Consider the following 17,222-nt stretch of genomic DNA (forward strand, 5'->3'; position numbering starts at 1 on the left):
ATTTTTTGCAGTGAAAATCTCATTCCAAGAGAGTAAAAATACAACCACAGCCCCATAAAAAAGTGAAAATATTTTACTTCTTGAAAAAGAATGACAATTTTCACTCTTTATTAATATGAATTTTCACTTTGAAGAAGTGAAATCTCACTGCAAAAAAATGAGATTTCATTTCTTTGAAATAAAAATTTACTCTAAAAAGAATAAAAAATTGTTTTTTTCCCTCTTTCAAGAAGTAAAGGGTGGTTGTATTTTCACTTTCTTGGAGTGAGATTTCACTGCAAGAAATTTAAAATGTATAACATATTATAATTTAAGACTGTTTCATCATTAATAATTATTGTATTTCTCAATTTAAAAATGCACAAGAAAAAAATTACATGAAATGGTGTTCTGTTAACACAATGAGCAATAAGAAGACATTCCAACGTACAATAGATTATAATTAATTAATGATTAATTGTCGTCGCAATAATTGGTAAATATTTCCACAGGAAGTATGATAAGTTGTGTTAATTATTAATCAATTGTTTTCGTCATTAGTATGCGATTAGCTATATTTCTCTGCTAGCAATTCCGAATGAACTATAATTCGTCGCGCAGAGATTATGCTTAAAACGTGAACCTTTGACGATTAATTGCTCTTCGTATTTGCGTCAATATATCGGCGGTTATCCGATACGTGAATTACACATGATGCTTGTAATTGAATCCCATGTATGATTCTAACTGCCAATTATATTTCTATGATAGCTCCAATTTCAAACATATAAATTGTAATTGTTGCAATCGTTTCAAAACTGCGGATAGGGACAAATAACATTAAACTTTTAAAATTATAAAGAATAAGTTGAAAAATATCATTACATATTTCACTGGAAAACTTAAAATCTTTCCCGCTCGTTTGTAACTGTCACACCTAAAACTCGTTTAAGAAATATAAAAAAAAAAGCGATTTACGTGTTTCTGTATTTGCGTTCATTTTATCCTGACTCTTGCACTTTATCTCGATTTTCATTTTTTTTTTGTTAAATTTTAATATTAATATTTAACATGTGTTATATTCAATACGATATATTATGAAATTTTCCATAAGTATGAATAATTTACATTTTTTTTATGATTGAAAATTTAACAATAGTTGGATATATATGAATTTTTCTCATTTTGTTTTCTCATTCTTTAACAAAGCTTTTTATTTAACTGAGTCACGCAAATTAAAATAATATTCAAATAAATTGACTATATTTTTACATGGGCGTTATGTGCCGGAAAAGAATAAAAATGACAGAAGGAAAGAACAGAGAATGTCATCGAGAAATAAATCGTGTTTACGAGGTACGTGCAAACCATTCTTCCAAGTAACTCGCGTTTTACAGACAAAGCATCATCGGTTTATTGTTTTTTATTCAAATAATTCGTACTTCAATATAGCTTTAATAAAAGATGATTGTGATAATATAAGATTCTTTCGGAGATAAAAATAATACGAAAATAATATGAAAGTAATATGAAAAATTTATAATATTAAATATCAAAACCTCGCTATATATAAAAAAGTTGAAATGAAAAGTATCCGCGACGAAAAGCATGTTTGAGCTTTCACAAATATTAAAGTTATATTTAAGTTAGACATATGTAAATCTGATGTATTATAAGTCTGCGCGTCAAAATTTAATCTGCCGTTAACTTATTGCTAACACGACTGAGCAGAATGCGGATTAGGCGTTTCGCGTAATCAAATACTACGTTCCACGTTACAATGGAGGATTAATTAACATGCCGACTAAAGACAGTGTCATGTTAACGACAATGAATGTGTCGGATGCACATGCGTTTGGTCGATTCGGGATATACAGTCCCCTGCCATCCTTTCATCATTTTCATGGATAAATGAGGTTTACACTATTACGATGTTCTATGTATGTGTTCCAATTATATCGATTATTTCATCTAATGAGACGAATGATACGTTTGAGACGAATAATTCTGAAATTATTTGGACCAAGCGTTTGTCGTTTCGTCGCTAAATAATATTGTATTATCCAAATGTCGCTCATAATTTGTACAATTACAAATTCGAAATTGAAATATTTTGATGTAGTTTTTTATGCATAATTGTAATATCTATATATTAGTGCACGCGAGAGAGATATATAGAAAAGAATTTTAGAATAAGCATAATTATTTTCTTTTCTGCCACAATTAGATAAAAATGAATAAGTCGCGGAAAACTAAACGTGCGTTACATGAATTCATTCGAAATATATTTCGTGGTACTTTTATTACAGTAATTTCCGCTTCTAATTAACGCAAAACTCAGTGAAGATTTTATTTTAATATTAATATACTTTACTGATGCCGTTAATGACTTCTGTTTGACCTCTTTTAAATATTTTCAAGAGAATCTTAATATTATCGTATTTATATTGATAAGTTTTATTGGTAATACAGAATACTTATTATTTATTAAATGAAATTTATTAAAATAAAATGGTTTGTTATTCATCAATTTAATTAAGTACAGTTTCTATCTATTTTAAAAAGGCTGAGAAACGTTTATGTATCTAAATAATTTAAAAATTATATTAAATTAAAAAAATTTGTTATCATTGAACAATTTAATTAAGTTTTTATTCAGATTTAGTTTTAAAAAATGTTTATATATCTAAATAATTAAAAAATTGCATTAAATTAAAGAAGATACGTCTTTACTTTAATTAATATTTAATTAAATAAAACTATAGTATTGACATAGAGAAACTTGATTAAGTATTAAAAATACTAATTTTCTCTAAAAAGTATATCAATTTCCTGTCTAATAAATGATTTATCTGGAGGAAGAGCGAAAAGATATATGCATTCATGTCATTCAAATAATTTAATGCTTGCCGCTTCTGCTTAATTATATCGTGCAAAGATCTACCTGGTGATTAACGGTGATCGATGACGATAATCATGATTACCGTGTGATTTATTTTGTGACGGAAGCCTGTAGTGGCCATCATCCACTTGGTTGGCTGAGGTAAATGGACGGTTTATGCAGGGACGACAGCGCCGTCGGATTTTCTATTAGGAGTCGACGGGGTCAACGATACTCAACTTCCGACGTGACATACGAGCTGCTCCAATTACTTAAGTCCACCTACCTTTATTTCGTGTTTGACGCACAGGATAGGTGTTAAGCAAAAGTTATATGATATTCGCATTTAATCCTCATCATTCCATCAAAAAGTTGTATTTCTCTAAGTTGTAATTCTTTTTCTAATACTTTTTACATTTAGAAGATTTTATCTGTTTATATATCGCGTTCAATATATTTTTCTATATTTTTTTAAAATAAGAAAACACTTTAGAAATAGTTACGCACGTTCTTTCTAAAGTGAGCCTTTTAAGTTCTTCGAAATAATTTATGCCATTACTCGACGTCTTCTGCGTTGCATGCGTCTCTCACAGGTGAATAATTCGTAGAACAAATGTTGCAGCATATTTTCTTTACACGCGGTTCGTGTGGCCTTATGACATGAATTTCAAATTCCAACCCAGAAACGGCATTATTCGGAAGTCTGACTTTTATCCTGCCTCTCCTTCATTAGATTTCCCTTGTTTTTCTTCTTTCATTGTGCCTCGCACAATGTTGGTCTCATTTATGAGAATACATTGTTGGCTGCATGCCAAAATTTAAAATCATAAGAACTGATGCAGTCTCCGAAGAACTATTCTCTCTTGAGTGTCTGATCCACTTTAAGTACGCTTATTTATAAGAAAGGAACAGCAAAACAGCTGTTTCTGAATGTAAACGTTTTCCATGCATGACACATGTCGTTGCAAATGATTATTTAAAAAGAAGAAACCTTCTCAAAATGCCATTAAAGTGACAATTACAGACACTTGTTTTCTATTTAATTCACCCACCCAAGTTGAGTTCTTTCAAAGTTTATCGGGCGTATACATATTTTTTCTGAGATCTTTTTACAACCACTTGAATCCTCGGCCGTTAACAATGATCATAATAATCATTCTTACGATTTATTGTAATACTTGAGCGCGTGATTTAAGGCAGCATGAGTCAAATTTTCTCGATCCACTTTCCAGAGAAATCTAAGGCATGCGGTAATATGGAGGATTGCAATTAATCGTTGAGAACGTACTCGACATTTCGCTGAAAGTATGAATGTACTGAAAATATGAATGCTGAAAATTAGATGAAATATCGCTGAGGTAACGGAGAAAAATGTATCTGACGCGTGCACGGAAACGATGCATCTTACTTCAAACAAAAGCAGAAGAGGTTTCTAGGCTATAAATTAGTTTATAGATTGTTATGTTTCAAAGATGCGAATGAATTTTTCGCGTTCTGAAATGAAAATTATTTTCTTTTTAACTAAAGATTATTTAATGATATTTAAAATTTATGGGACTAAAGCATGCCATTGGCATATTAAAATCAATTGATACATTGAAACATATACAGCTCGTTACCAGCTGCTATAGTATGTGTCTCATCCATTCAATTTAATTAATGTGATATAAAATATCTTCACAGTTATATACGTCGAAATATATAACTAATGTTAGAATCAAAAGGAAAAAGTTATCGCGAGAAAAGTTAGAAGAAAAAGTAAGAAAAATGAAGGAATAGGGATAAAATTAGAAAAAATTTTATTAGATAACAATAGAAAGAAGATTATTTCGTTTAAAATTGTATTATTTGCATCATTCGAAGTCTCTTTATTTTTTTTCTACCGCTGTACATTTCCGGGATAAAGTTATTCTTAAGGGGGTAGACCCTGGACGAACGAGTAGAATTACTCTCAAGAGATTTCCATCTTTTTTTTACTTCCTAATATCAATAGCTATCGCATGAGCGTATAAAGTAATCCCATGTGATACTTTTGCATTTATTTGAATTCTATTTTATTTCATTTTATTTTTCGAGGAAATTTTATTTTTCTTTTTCGATTATCATTTATGATCAGGAAGATTGCATTCTGCGTATTTAAACAACTCGTAAAGCATCCGTTTCTCATGAAAAGAAGGTTTAGGAGCGTGCTTGTTACTTGAATCTTGCGACTTTTTCCGACGCTGAGAGAAAACTTCCTCTATATTCTTGATTCTTCTTGCGTTTCATGTACAAGTGCCTTACTGTGCAATTTGCTGTGTTCTCCTCTCTGTGAAGAAATTATTTCGAAAGAAGTAGCCGTAACGAAGCAAGTTGAGACGTGTTCATTAACCCTGATGTAAAATACATGATAGATAACATAGATGAAACTTCGATAATTATTTCACCTTTATATGATTCACACAAAACTATGTATCCAAAATTAAAAGGTTGTAGCTAAACTAGATAAGCGCCGATATAATTTCGAAAATTAGTTATAATTACCTCAGGGTAGTTTAGATGTTAACATAATTTATGCGCAGTTATCTCATTGTGAGTTAATTAAATTAGAGACTAAGTTTTTTTAACGTCGGCGTTTTATTGCTCTACAGTTTCGTTTGCGACAACACCAACGTATAAACTCTGCCTCATTATTTGTAATTAAGTTAGTAGATATTTCACGTTCAGCGAAAAACACTGGCAAAGGAATAAATGATGAGCATCCATAATTTGGAACGCAATTTTTCGCTTCGTTTCGAATTGAGCCACTTCACGACTAGTTGTTTTGCATTTAAAAGCTGAAGAAGAGCCAGGGAAATTTCACAGAATGAAATCTTGATTTTTTTATTTATCGTGATGTTATCGTTAATTGAAATATCAAATTTAAATTAGTATATTGGTTTCTGGTATATCGCTGATAGTGATTTTTATGGAGACAGCAAAATAAAAAGTTATTTTTCAGATGTTGCAGTTTTCTCTGAATCACTTGTATATTATATATTATATATTATGCAAATTGTATAAAATTTTTATTCACAAGAATATTTGAAACGATTTTCTGTGTACATAATTTTTTAAGAGAATTTATACATTTTAATGCACAATGCTCCAGGACACAACGTCAATTATGAAAATGGTACGTGAAACTCGACCATGCTTGCATTTCTAGAAAAACTGGAATGAACTTGTTTATCGCGCTACAAAATATAAGATATCTTAGCACACGTTTCTCGACAAGAAACATGAGAAATAAAAGCAGGATTTATATAAAAAAAGTGAAATGTATACACGCATCACTTACGCTGAAAATGGGAGATGATATCAGTAAGATCGTTTACCGATAGCATGCTATAATTATCGAGGAGATTTTAATCGAATCTGTCAGACGTTGTGAGTAGCAACACTCGTCGGTTTAAATCAGAAAGTACTTGCCTACACTCAGAGGTCCGTCGTTCGCTGCGATCTATTTTTGGCAAAAACGCGAGGCTCACTATTTTATTTTGAGCGAAGCCCGATTATGAATCACCCCGCATTACTGGCGAGACCAACGTGCTGTAAGCGAATGATTTCTTATATCGCGATGCGATGCGTCAAGTCCGATTGAAATTTCATTTACCTGCGCCGTATGCGAACAAGTTCATTCCAGTTTTTTCTAGATATGCAAGTATTGTGGTATATATCGAACAGGTCGAGTTTCACGTACCATTTTCGTAAGTGACATCACGTCCTCGAACGTTGTCGGCGTTGTCAGCTTTCAGCGCCACTCGTTAACATAATTTCACACACGGTATAATGTAACGCGAATAGTTCTTCTTGTAAATCCATTAAATAATCCGCAATTAACACAGATGCCATTAAGAGCTCGTGCGTACATTATTATCAGTACAAGCTATTTGATATCGAAATCCTATTAAATATCGACTGGCAAGCGAATAAGAAGATTATTATGAGTTATTTTATTCGGAATATTCATTGACGGAAAATATTTATAATGAATTTGCCATAATAAATCAAGAGAAAATAAAATCCAGAAACTAAAGTTAAGAGACCAGTTAATTTTCTTCTCATCGTTCGCGTACAAATTGCGGGGCAAAGTTAAGGCTGAATGGTCGCAGTTAACTCTAAAAAGATAATCGTATATTGTAATCGAATAAGTTATCTTAATAATTACGAAAAGAGCAAACAATACAATGTTTCTGTGATTACTTATGAAACTGCATAGAAAACGCTTTTTTATATTAACAGTTATATTATAAAGATGCATGTGGCATTAGAGGGAATCTATTGAGGGAATAAATAAGAACGTTATTAATTATTAAAAATTTACTGCAGCTCCGGCGATAAAGCTATTCAATACAATTACCAACAGAAAAAAGAACATCTTCATATATGTGCTAAACACTTTGTAGATTACAAGATAAATAATGCAATATTTTTTTTGTGATTGCTAACAGAATTATTATAAAGTCCTTTTATATTAAATTACAATTGTATATATAGAGGGAATAGATAGAAGGTATATATAGAGGTATATTTATAGAGGGAATAGATAAAAACATTATTAATTATTAAAAATTAATTAAATATTGTTCTGATGAAGCTATACCAGCGTATTTACAAACAGAAAAAATCTATATATGCGTAATAAACGCGTTGCAGAACAATGCGAGCTTTTGTTTCTGTTTGATTTCACTGACTCTATTCAGCCGCTTCTGATTATACACGAAACCTTTTAACATGATTTAGCGTGTAATTTTAGATTGAAGTTGTGAGATAGATGTGTGCAGATTTGTTGTATAACGCAAGCGCAATGCATCATGCGTTTAATTAGTAGAATTTGCCACGATGCAAGTTACGAAAGCAGCTGTAATAGGCTTTTGCAATTACCGATTTTTGTGTGATACTTTGGAGCATTCCCCTCCCTTCCCTCGATCTTTTTCAAAAACGTTATGAACGCAATATATTGTGATTTTATCATGCATTTATCATGTACATCGTATTTCGAGAATACGCAAAATTTTATGAAAATCATATGTATAAATAAACGTACGAGAATTGTAACTATTACGTACTGTTGGTTCCATCGGGATATTATAAACAGATGCAAATACACATTTCTCTCGGTGAAGAATCTACTAAAACAATCAACATTGCTGTTTCAACTTTTAACAATACGTTGGCGTCGAGAATAATCAATCGATTTTATCAAGAACGAAATTTTTATTAATATTAAATAGCGGTTTAATGTTTGTTCTTTTGTATACTTTGCACTCATGTTTATTTATGTTTATCGGGATAGTATTACGATATACAAAAATATTACCATTTTAATACAATAAATTCTTTCAGATTCTTCTCATTTTCTAAATAATTTTTTTATTTGATTTATATTGGTTTATACATCCTTCCGAACTCTTTCTGCGGAATAAAATCTTCAATCTATTTGTATATAAGAAACTTGAATTTCAACTCTCGTGCATTTCCGTTGCTATCAATATGAAACGACATTAAACATCCGTCATGCCGTTTGCAGAGAGATAGATATTCCATTTTGTACATTATACATGCGAAACTTCCCGTTTGAATTTGCGTCATTGCAAAGTTTTTAACTGCTTCGATATTTTCGAGTTGTTACCAAGCATACAAGTTGAATTAATCCACAGGTCTTAGAATTCTGTTTTAACGAGCCTCACAAAAAATACACAGGTAGTGTAAGTCTTTCAATCAAATTCATATCGCTAATAAATTCTTCAAGAGGACGGTTTTTACTACAAATTGTTTTCCTACTGATAGAATATTTATATAAAATATTCTTGTAGGACTTGTTATTTGAGTACTCTAGAAGAAATACAGAGATTGCAGGTATAAAATGGAAAATATAGAATTTCTCTTATATAATTTGAAAAAGCTACTTGCAAAGAGAAAGTTTGATTTCTCGTTTCTATCTCGTCAGATATAATATTTACGGAACGAATGCACACTTGCATCATTCTTTAAATGTATAGAGATACATTTGAGATGAAGTATATGATCTATCACTCAACTAAAATGATCAAATCGCGTGGCATCATGATAGATTCAGGTAAAAGGACGAATCTAGTCTGCTTGACCTAGAACCTAACATTTCCCCTAATCTGGATGCAACCAGCTGGTGCATTGCCGGAATCGATGAGACTGTTATATAGAGCTCGGTAAACGGATCTAACCGGAAGTGGCGTGTTTCACTGGGGGTCATACCAGTAAAGTGTAATGTAACCTTGCCCTGTGTCTCGCGTGGGTGGTGAAACTATGAACGATTTCACGCCGATGGTCATCAACAAATCGTGCCCGTGGAATCATCAGGTCGGCTATTCATTTAAGCCCGGGAACAAGGTTACCGTGTCCTCAGAAATTTCTATGTTGACCTATTAGTTTGTTGAATTTGATACGACCTATTTTCGGGATAAGACAATTACAGTTGATTGTAGTACGTGTTCTGATTACAGAAAGAGGTTGCAGCTTAAATAATGATTTAGGAACAGTTTATGGTTGACTATTGTATTTTCCCAGTATTTTAAAGTTTACTTTAAACTTTACTTTAAAGAATATATTTCTTTTTATTAATTGTAAAATAAATGTATGTTATCATTTGCAGTTGCTTAATTTATCAATATTAATTCATTAGTGCAATTATACTGCATTTTCTTAAAACTTTTTTTATATTATTTATATATTATTATAATATTATTTTATATTTTTTATATTTTTTATATATGTTTAGAAAACATGAAAAAGATGAAAAAATATCAATATTCTATGATTATAATTGTGCAATTAATTAATTAATTTATTGATGTTAAATAATTATAAGATATTTTGTTACACATAATATTATATGTTGTTATAATATGTACATTTTCTATTACATATAATGTTGGTTGATTCATAATATAAAATTAACTAATCAATTAGATAATTATTAACAATTAGATAATTATTTAAACAACTTAAAAATGGCCAAAAACATTTTTTTTTAGTGTACAAGTTTTATATACAAATTTTATATGAATTAACGCGAATTATAAAAGTTATTGGAAATTACAAAATAATTTGTTCAACTATTTTACATTAATTCTACATGTATATAAACTAATATTAATTCTACATGTATGTAAACTTGCATAATTGTCATCTTTATAATTATTATCACTATATTTTTTCTTTAAATATTTGATTTAATTATAATCTTTCAATTATAATCTTTGCTAGGGTAATTAATTATTAATGTTTGTAACGAATATACAATTAATCAATGAGTTCAATATTCAATATAATTGTGTTGATACACACACACACACACACACAACACACACACACACACACACACACACACACACAAAGTGCAAGTACCTTAATAGTTCAACGATAGTGCAGCAATTCCGATTTTCAAATTTTATTACAATAACAATAAGCATACATTCCGAGATTAAATTGTGCAAATTTTCATTGCGATGATTTCGTAGAAGCTCCCTATGCATTATAAGAGCGCGATCGATAAGGAAAATGCTAGTAAAGCCTCGCATGCAATCGGCTATGTAATCTGCAGCGTAGATATGCTCGAATAGTTTCAACGTGGGCGTTCTAATAGTTTAAAATAAAAGATCATTCTGAAGAAATAGTGCTTTTACGATACGAAGTCTGATTGTGAAAACTATTTTTCCATCAATACGGCGTCGCGTTAATGTCCTTTAAAAAATTAGATAGTGTTATATGCCAAGATCACAAATGAGAAAAACACTGAAATTTCCTAGAAGTTAAAACTTAATCAAAGTTAAAGTTTAAAAATTTTAATATTAAAGTGCTAAGACATATTATAAAATACTTGAGGTCTTCAAAAACAAACGTTTAATGTTTAAAGAATTTAGCGTATCATTCTCAAAAATATATAATTGTAATAAGGAAATGATTTTTTTCTTTTTAAAGCTGAAAAAGTTCAAGTACACTGAAAGTTCGATATTGAGTTTTTGTTATGTATTTATGAAATATTAAATGTTGCGCGGCAATTGAGCGCGCTTTTAGACGTTAAATTAACGAAGAATGGTTTTACCTGCCATACTTTGACATAGATGACTAGAAGTTTCGTAAATATTTGGCAAAATTTCTTGGCATCTATTTACAAAGCGGCCTTTTGATAGAAACAGCAGCGTGCAGCATATTAGTATTTCTTCAGTATAGCTAAAGCAAGCAATTTTTAATGCATTGTAAATTGCTGTCTCTGTAAATGGATTGATCAATATCGTTGCAGCATACAAATCAATGAAACAAACTTGTAAAAAAAACTTGCTACAAAGATATCATAAGCAAAACTTAAATTTGAAATTCGGCACAAAAAATTGTTTTAATTAAAAGAAAAATAATTTTAATGCAACGCGGTAATATTTATGCGATTTTTTAATTTACGCGAATTTAGTATTTTTATTAGTAATTTATAAAATTTTAACAATTTTGTTCATTGTACTATGACATCCTAGACTAATCTTTACTCTTTAACAGAAAGTTCGAGATCAAATGGCTATTTGATTGATTTCCGGCGCGATCTAATCAGCACAGAAATTATTTCGAAGATTTCAAATTGCTCGTCAGATTATTATTGCTACAGTACGTGACGATCGCAACAAAGAGCGTCACATTCAATACTCATTCGACATTTATCAAGTTTATTATTAAATTCGCGTCATTGATATAACGTGATTCAATTTGCTTAATATTACTCATTATCCGAACTGTACAATTAACATGACAAATGTGTGGAATATAAATTTATTAGTATTAGACTATGTTATGTAATAGTCGTCTCGATTATAGCGTTATTACGTTTATGACTAGTTGAAATAATTTATGCGCGCTTCCATATGTATTAATTAATGCGATTTGCATGCCACAACAATTACCCTTGATACCGTGAATTACTTTGTTTATGTGAGTAATGTTTGGAACGCGCACGTTATTTGCTTGGGACTATGAAACATGAAAATTACTAAAAATGTCTCTATGTAGAAAATTTTTATTCTTAAAGGAAATTCTTACCGTAGAAATAAACGATATTTTTTACAATAAATACCGCTTAAAAAAAAAAGCGAGATATTGTCTATATCTTTTCTGAAGATTATCTCCTACTGTAATTATTGCAAGTTCTAGGTACACAAATAAGCTAGCTTTAAAGTGTTCAACCGTTTCTAATTTATACGGTATAACTGAAGCCAGACGGGTATTCGACTAAGGCGAGATGTAATTGAATGACTCCGCGGTGTGCCTATTGTACGTATTGTCTCTACCGGTGGCCATTGTTGAGAGCTTGTATCGAATTCTTGTTTGCGCATCAATTGCATGTTAGTTGAAAGCGAAGCTTTCAAATCCAGGAAGTTACCTTTGCGCACAGATGCTTTAATTCGTGAATTTCGCGGTGGACATAGTAAATCTTACGGAAGCTATAAATGTTCTGATTTCGGAGAAATGTCTCAGAAACAGAAAAGACAGACAGACAGAGAGAGAGGGAGGAGGGGGGGAGAGAGAAGGAGAAGAAAGAGGAAGAAAAGGAGGGGAATGTCGATAACAAGCAATTTAATTACAATCGGATCACAATCTTTCCGTTAATTGAATTTATAAAAAAAAATCAATGATTACTCGCTTAGGCAAGTCGCTAAAAATTGAATCTACGCGCAAATAAAAATATTCGTTATTGTAATAGAAATTTGTATTAAATTTATTCAATGTTTCTTTTTATCTTACTCTTTTTGCACACATGTTCTATAAATATTTGTCGTCAGAAGAATAGTTCAGTTTACCCCCTTAGACAAGTTGCTAAAAATTGAATCTATATACGCGCAAATAAAAATATTCATTACACACGAACATGCGCGTACGCATACACACATACACACGCACACACGCGCGCGCGCGCGCACACACACACACTCACACACACACACGCACTCACTCACACTCACATACACACTCACAGCAATAGAAATGTTAAATTTACTCAATGCTTCTTTTTGTTCTTATTTTTTTTGCATACATATTCTACAAATATTTGTCGTATCGTACAGAAGAATAGTTCAGTTTAAGTCGTGAATTTATGTCATTATTCATGAATCAAATTTTGGAATACATATATATAATTATAAGACCTATTATTCACTCTGAATACATATAAAGTTGTTTTATTTGTATTTATATTGTTTTAATTTTCTCGCACTTTATAGGAAGTTAAATTGCTGTTGTAATCTTTTGTTATATAAATATCAATTGTTTTCTTTGTCCGTGAAAGAACTAAATAAAATATGTAAATGTTTTAGAATCTCTTGAAAATACGGTATTTAATCAAAATATGAAATTTAAAAAACAAATATAGTAGATTCGATTATTGTATGTAATTTCAATTGAACATGCGACATAAAAATAATTGAATTTTAGTTTCGATTACCTTGTTTATGATGAAAAACAAATATTCGCTATTGTATAAAGATATCAATGACAAATTTACATTTAATAAATATTTTTTTAAATATAACTGTCGATAGTTCAATTTTCTTTTGGATGCTTTCATCTTTGCGATTCGGTTACCAACTTCCAATCTATATTTAATATTGGAAACATATTTGTTAATTTAAAATATTATCTGTTATAGCGTTAACGTAAAAACATAGTTTAACAATAAAATATGCAATAGATTGAATAATAAAAATGTCGATTTATAATATTACTTATGAATTTTATGTTATTATTGAAAATTATTAGCGGGGTTGATAGAAAATGCAAAAACATTGAAATTGGCTCCAAGTACTCCAACTAAAGAAAATTGTTCCAAAAATGTTGAAAGAAGTCATTGATTTTCAGCTTGTTGGCTCTTAAGCGACAAGATCGTGTAGATGGAATACATGGTACAATCGAAAGAAAAGAAGTGTTGTGGACAGTACATTCAAATCTGATGACGAAGAAATCCACGTGGAATCATGAATGTATCCTGTTTGAAAATTTGATAATTTCGACGAGTTTAATTCTTTGACGAATTATATATAACTGCTTGCAATAATCTTCTGACAACCTTGTGATATAATACAGAAAAAAGCCTTCGTATTTCTTATTTTTCACTGCAGTAATTTTTGTAAGTGTTTCCCGAATAATTTGGCGACTTTGCAAAGATGGACGAGGATGATACTGAGGACTTGCGTGAAGCAATTACGTTGGTGAACCAGCTCTCCACAAAAGTTACTACTTCCACCTCCAAATTTACCTCGAAGATCAGTCAGCAAATTTTGCGAGCGCAGGAATCGGATTCCGACACGATGGAATGTGCATCTGAAAACGAAGTAGAGAATTTACCGAAAGATGAGGAAGTGTCACAATCTGTTAAGACGCACAAATTATATGAGAAGTGTCGTTATTCCCTGGATATTCCTGATGATGCTGAATCTCTACGTAGTAAAAAAATGACGGTGTCGTCCTTACGTGTGAGCGATAACTCGCGATTGGGTCTTTTTATGGTGACGAATCGCAGTTCGCAGTCCAGTTCAAGCCAGGAGGAATACGAACCCGAGGTAAAGAGCATCTCGAGGCTACAGCAACGTCAGCAACAACAACATTTGTTAACAACAGGTGGCGTCAGCCAGGTGACTGCCAGATCGATGGAGAGCCTGCGATCGTCGAGAAACTTCCTGAGTGCCGACGATCGTTACAGCGAAGATTCCAAGTCGATGGAGTCTCTGTCCTCGTCTTCTGAAACGCATGTAGGTTCCTCCAAGACTCACTACAGAAGTTTCCTGACGTCGTCTACGAGAGACATGCGCAGGATAGTGACGGTTGAATCAAAGAGCAGTGAGAATCTTCATCGAGAAGAGAGCATGAATGCCGAGGTCAGACGCGGCCTTTTCGCCAATACTGGATTGGAAAGGAAGATACCACAGCATCTCAGTTTGCCGCCGCCGACCAGTGTGTTCTCTCTCACCAGTCCAGGTGGTAGTGACCGCAAGATCACGATCCTGAGCCCGCATTCTCCTCTACAGACATTGCAAACATCGGAGTTCCAATTCGCCACGCAGACGCTTAAGAGCCGGCGCAAAAAGGCCATCGTATTGCCGAGGTTGGTGTTGCCCCGAAGCGAATCCGAGGTCTTTCTAGAGTGAGTAGTTGAATGATCGAATTTCCTGCCCTGCCACTGTGTCCATGTTTTCGAGGTAGAACCGCCTGAGGCGATCATTCGCCATGTTTACCTTTGCTTGTGCATCAGTTTGTAAACAAAATAATGAAATTGATAAAAATCGATGGAAATTTATTGGATAAATTCCCAAACAGTTAAACAACGAACAGGTTAGATGACATAAATGACGAGACTTGATAAGACAAAACTAGAGAGACAACATTTGTTTATGTAATTACAACGACTCGATTTTAATGGATATATCTCTGGGAAAATCTAATATTATGTATGGCGCTAAAATCGGGATGCCAATTATTACAATATGAATGATTATGCCATTATGACGAATTGGATTTGCTACGGAGTAAACATGAAATTAAACATGAAACATGCGCTATATATATGTGGTTGCTCACGTTGATGTTGCAATAATATTATCGCCCTGATTTCTCATCCATTGCATGTGAATCAAACATAAAGCTTTAGATTTAAAATTTATACAGCTACCATTCATTTCTAATTTTAATACAAGTTTTTTTTTAATTGTTAAAAAAATTATTCATTGAAATGTGAAAATAATAGAAAATTTTAAATTTTAATTTTTTTCTCGAGATTGAATTCAGAAGTCTATATTTAAGAAATCAATTTCTGTATTAAAAAATTTCTTTCTACATTCAAAAAGAAAGTTCAAAAAAAACAATTACACAAATTTCTAAATATTTTATATATTTAATTAAAAGTAGCAAAAAAATTATTATCTCGGAGTTTTCTCAAAAAGAAGAAGAAAAAGAGAAATATTTTATAATTACTTTTGTTCTCTATAAGAAGTTTATATGTCTTATATAAAGAAGCAATATTCTAAAATTTTCTGATAGAGAATCCATATCGCACTAACGCAAATCAAATGTAATTGTTCTTGTCACTTGTAAGTAGAGAGAAACGTTTAAACCGCAGACCAACGTTCCTTTGATGCGAATTGTGCTCGTTTCAGGCATATTTAGAATTAATTGGATGCTGTTTGATCGAAATACGAACAATATGGTGTTCATTTTATGTTATATTAGAATATTCTGTGCCTTGTTCGTATAAAGCCTGGAGGATATACGACATACACAAAACGACATACAAATACGTGTTTCATGATTAATACGCATATAGCGCGTTTAATGTTGCGCATTACTACGCGCTACGATGATATCAATTACATAATGATACGATTGAACAGACATTTCTACATGCGCGTACTACATTACCTTTGATTTTAGGAAATTATATTATTTAAATATAGCAATGATTTCTTTTAAAATAAAGATGTGTTATTCGTTTAATATTCCAAAAATACAAAATAAAAAATGATATAAAATGTTAATGTTACAAGTGTTATCGAATATATTGCTATTGAATATATTGAATGTAGGAGCTAATTATTTTATGAAACTAATTAGCTTTGAATAATGCAGAATATTGCGAGCGCTTTGTTCGCTTTATAATACTTACCTTGCTTTATTCAAAGAAAGAAAGAGCCTCTCATAGCGTCATCTTTACTTATTTTTGGCACATAAAGCTGGAAATACTTAATTTCTGTGTAGTTCATCAAATATTGCTTTTTGTTACAATCTCTTGCTTCCTGGAAATACGTCGATACAGTGAATATATCTATAGTTATATGAAAAGAGGGAAATAACGCTTACTTGTTATGCCATTCGTTATCGTTCCTTTTTTCGGAAACAATCGTTACTTTTCTTCTTTGTTTGTAACGGTAACGAAAAACGGAATTCAGTCATTATTTTATTAATTCTATTATTAATTCTATTATTATTCTTTATTATTTTATATCTATTTAATATTTTTTAAATATTTATGTCTATTCATGTTATTTTTTTATTGGGAAAAAATATTTTATTTTAATAGAAATTCAATATTTAAAAAAATATTTTGTACTTTATATCGTAAACTCTATTCCGACAGTCTCTGCCAATCTCAGCCAATGCTGAAACTTTATAGTATATACCTATGTAACATGAATAAATAAATTTTCAATTGACAGTATTGCACTCTTATTTAATAACGATATGTTATTAATGTTTAAAAACAATGCGCAATAAAAATTTTTAAAAATTAATAAAATTTGCGTATAAAATTTGTGAATGACAATCTAAATTCTTA

General features: G+C 31.2%; 1 protein-coding gene across 5 annotated transcripts in view; it reads left to right on the forward strand.

The window, feature by feature from the left end:
* Nucleotides 1–17,222, forward strand: part of LOC108693420 (cAMP-specific 3',5'-cyclic phosphodiesterase) — a 173,121-nt gene that overhangs the window by 17,473 nt on the left and 138,426 nt on the right. For 4 of the 5 annotated variants that reach the window (XM_018202345.1, XM_018202346.1, XM_018202347.1 and 1 more), the window contains exon 1: nucleotides 13,960–14,999. The exons of the other annotated variant lie outside the window; for it this stretch is intronic. In XM_018202345.1, the coding sequence (XP_018057834.1) occupies nucleotides 14,062–14,999 (938 nt within the window). In that variant the 5' untranslated portion in view covers nucleotides 13,960–14,061. Of the gene's footprint in view, nucleotides 1–13,959; nucleotides 15,000–17,222 lie in introns of those variants that run through there. 5 annotated transcript variants of the gene reach the window in all.

This window comes from Atta colombica, unplaced genomic scaffold (genome assembly GCF_001594045.1).
Source record: "Atta colombica isolate Treedump-2 unplaced genomic scaffold, Acol1.0 scaffold9, whole genome shotgun sequence".
In the NCBI taxonomy this organism is placed as follows: domain Eukaryota; kingdom Metazoa; phylum Arthropoda; class Insecta; order Hymenoptera; family Formicidae; genus Atta; species Atta colombica.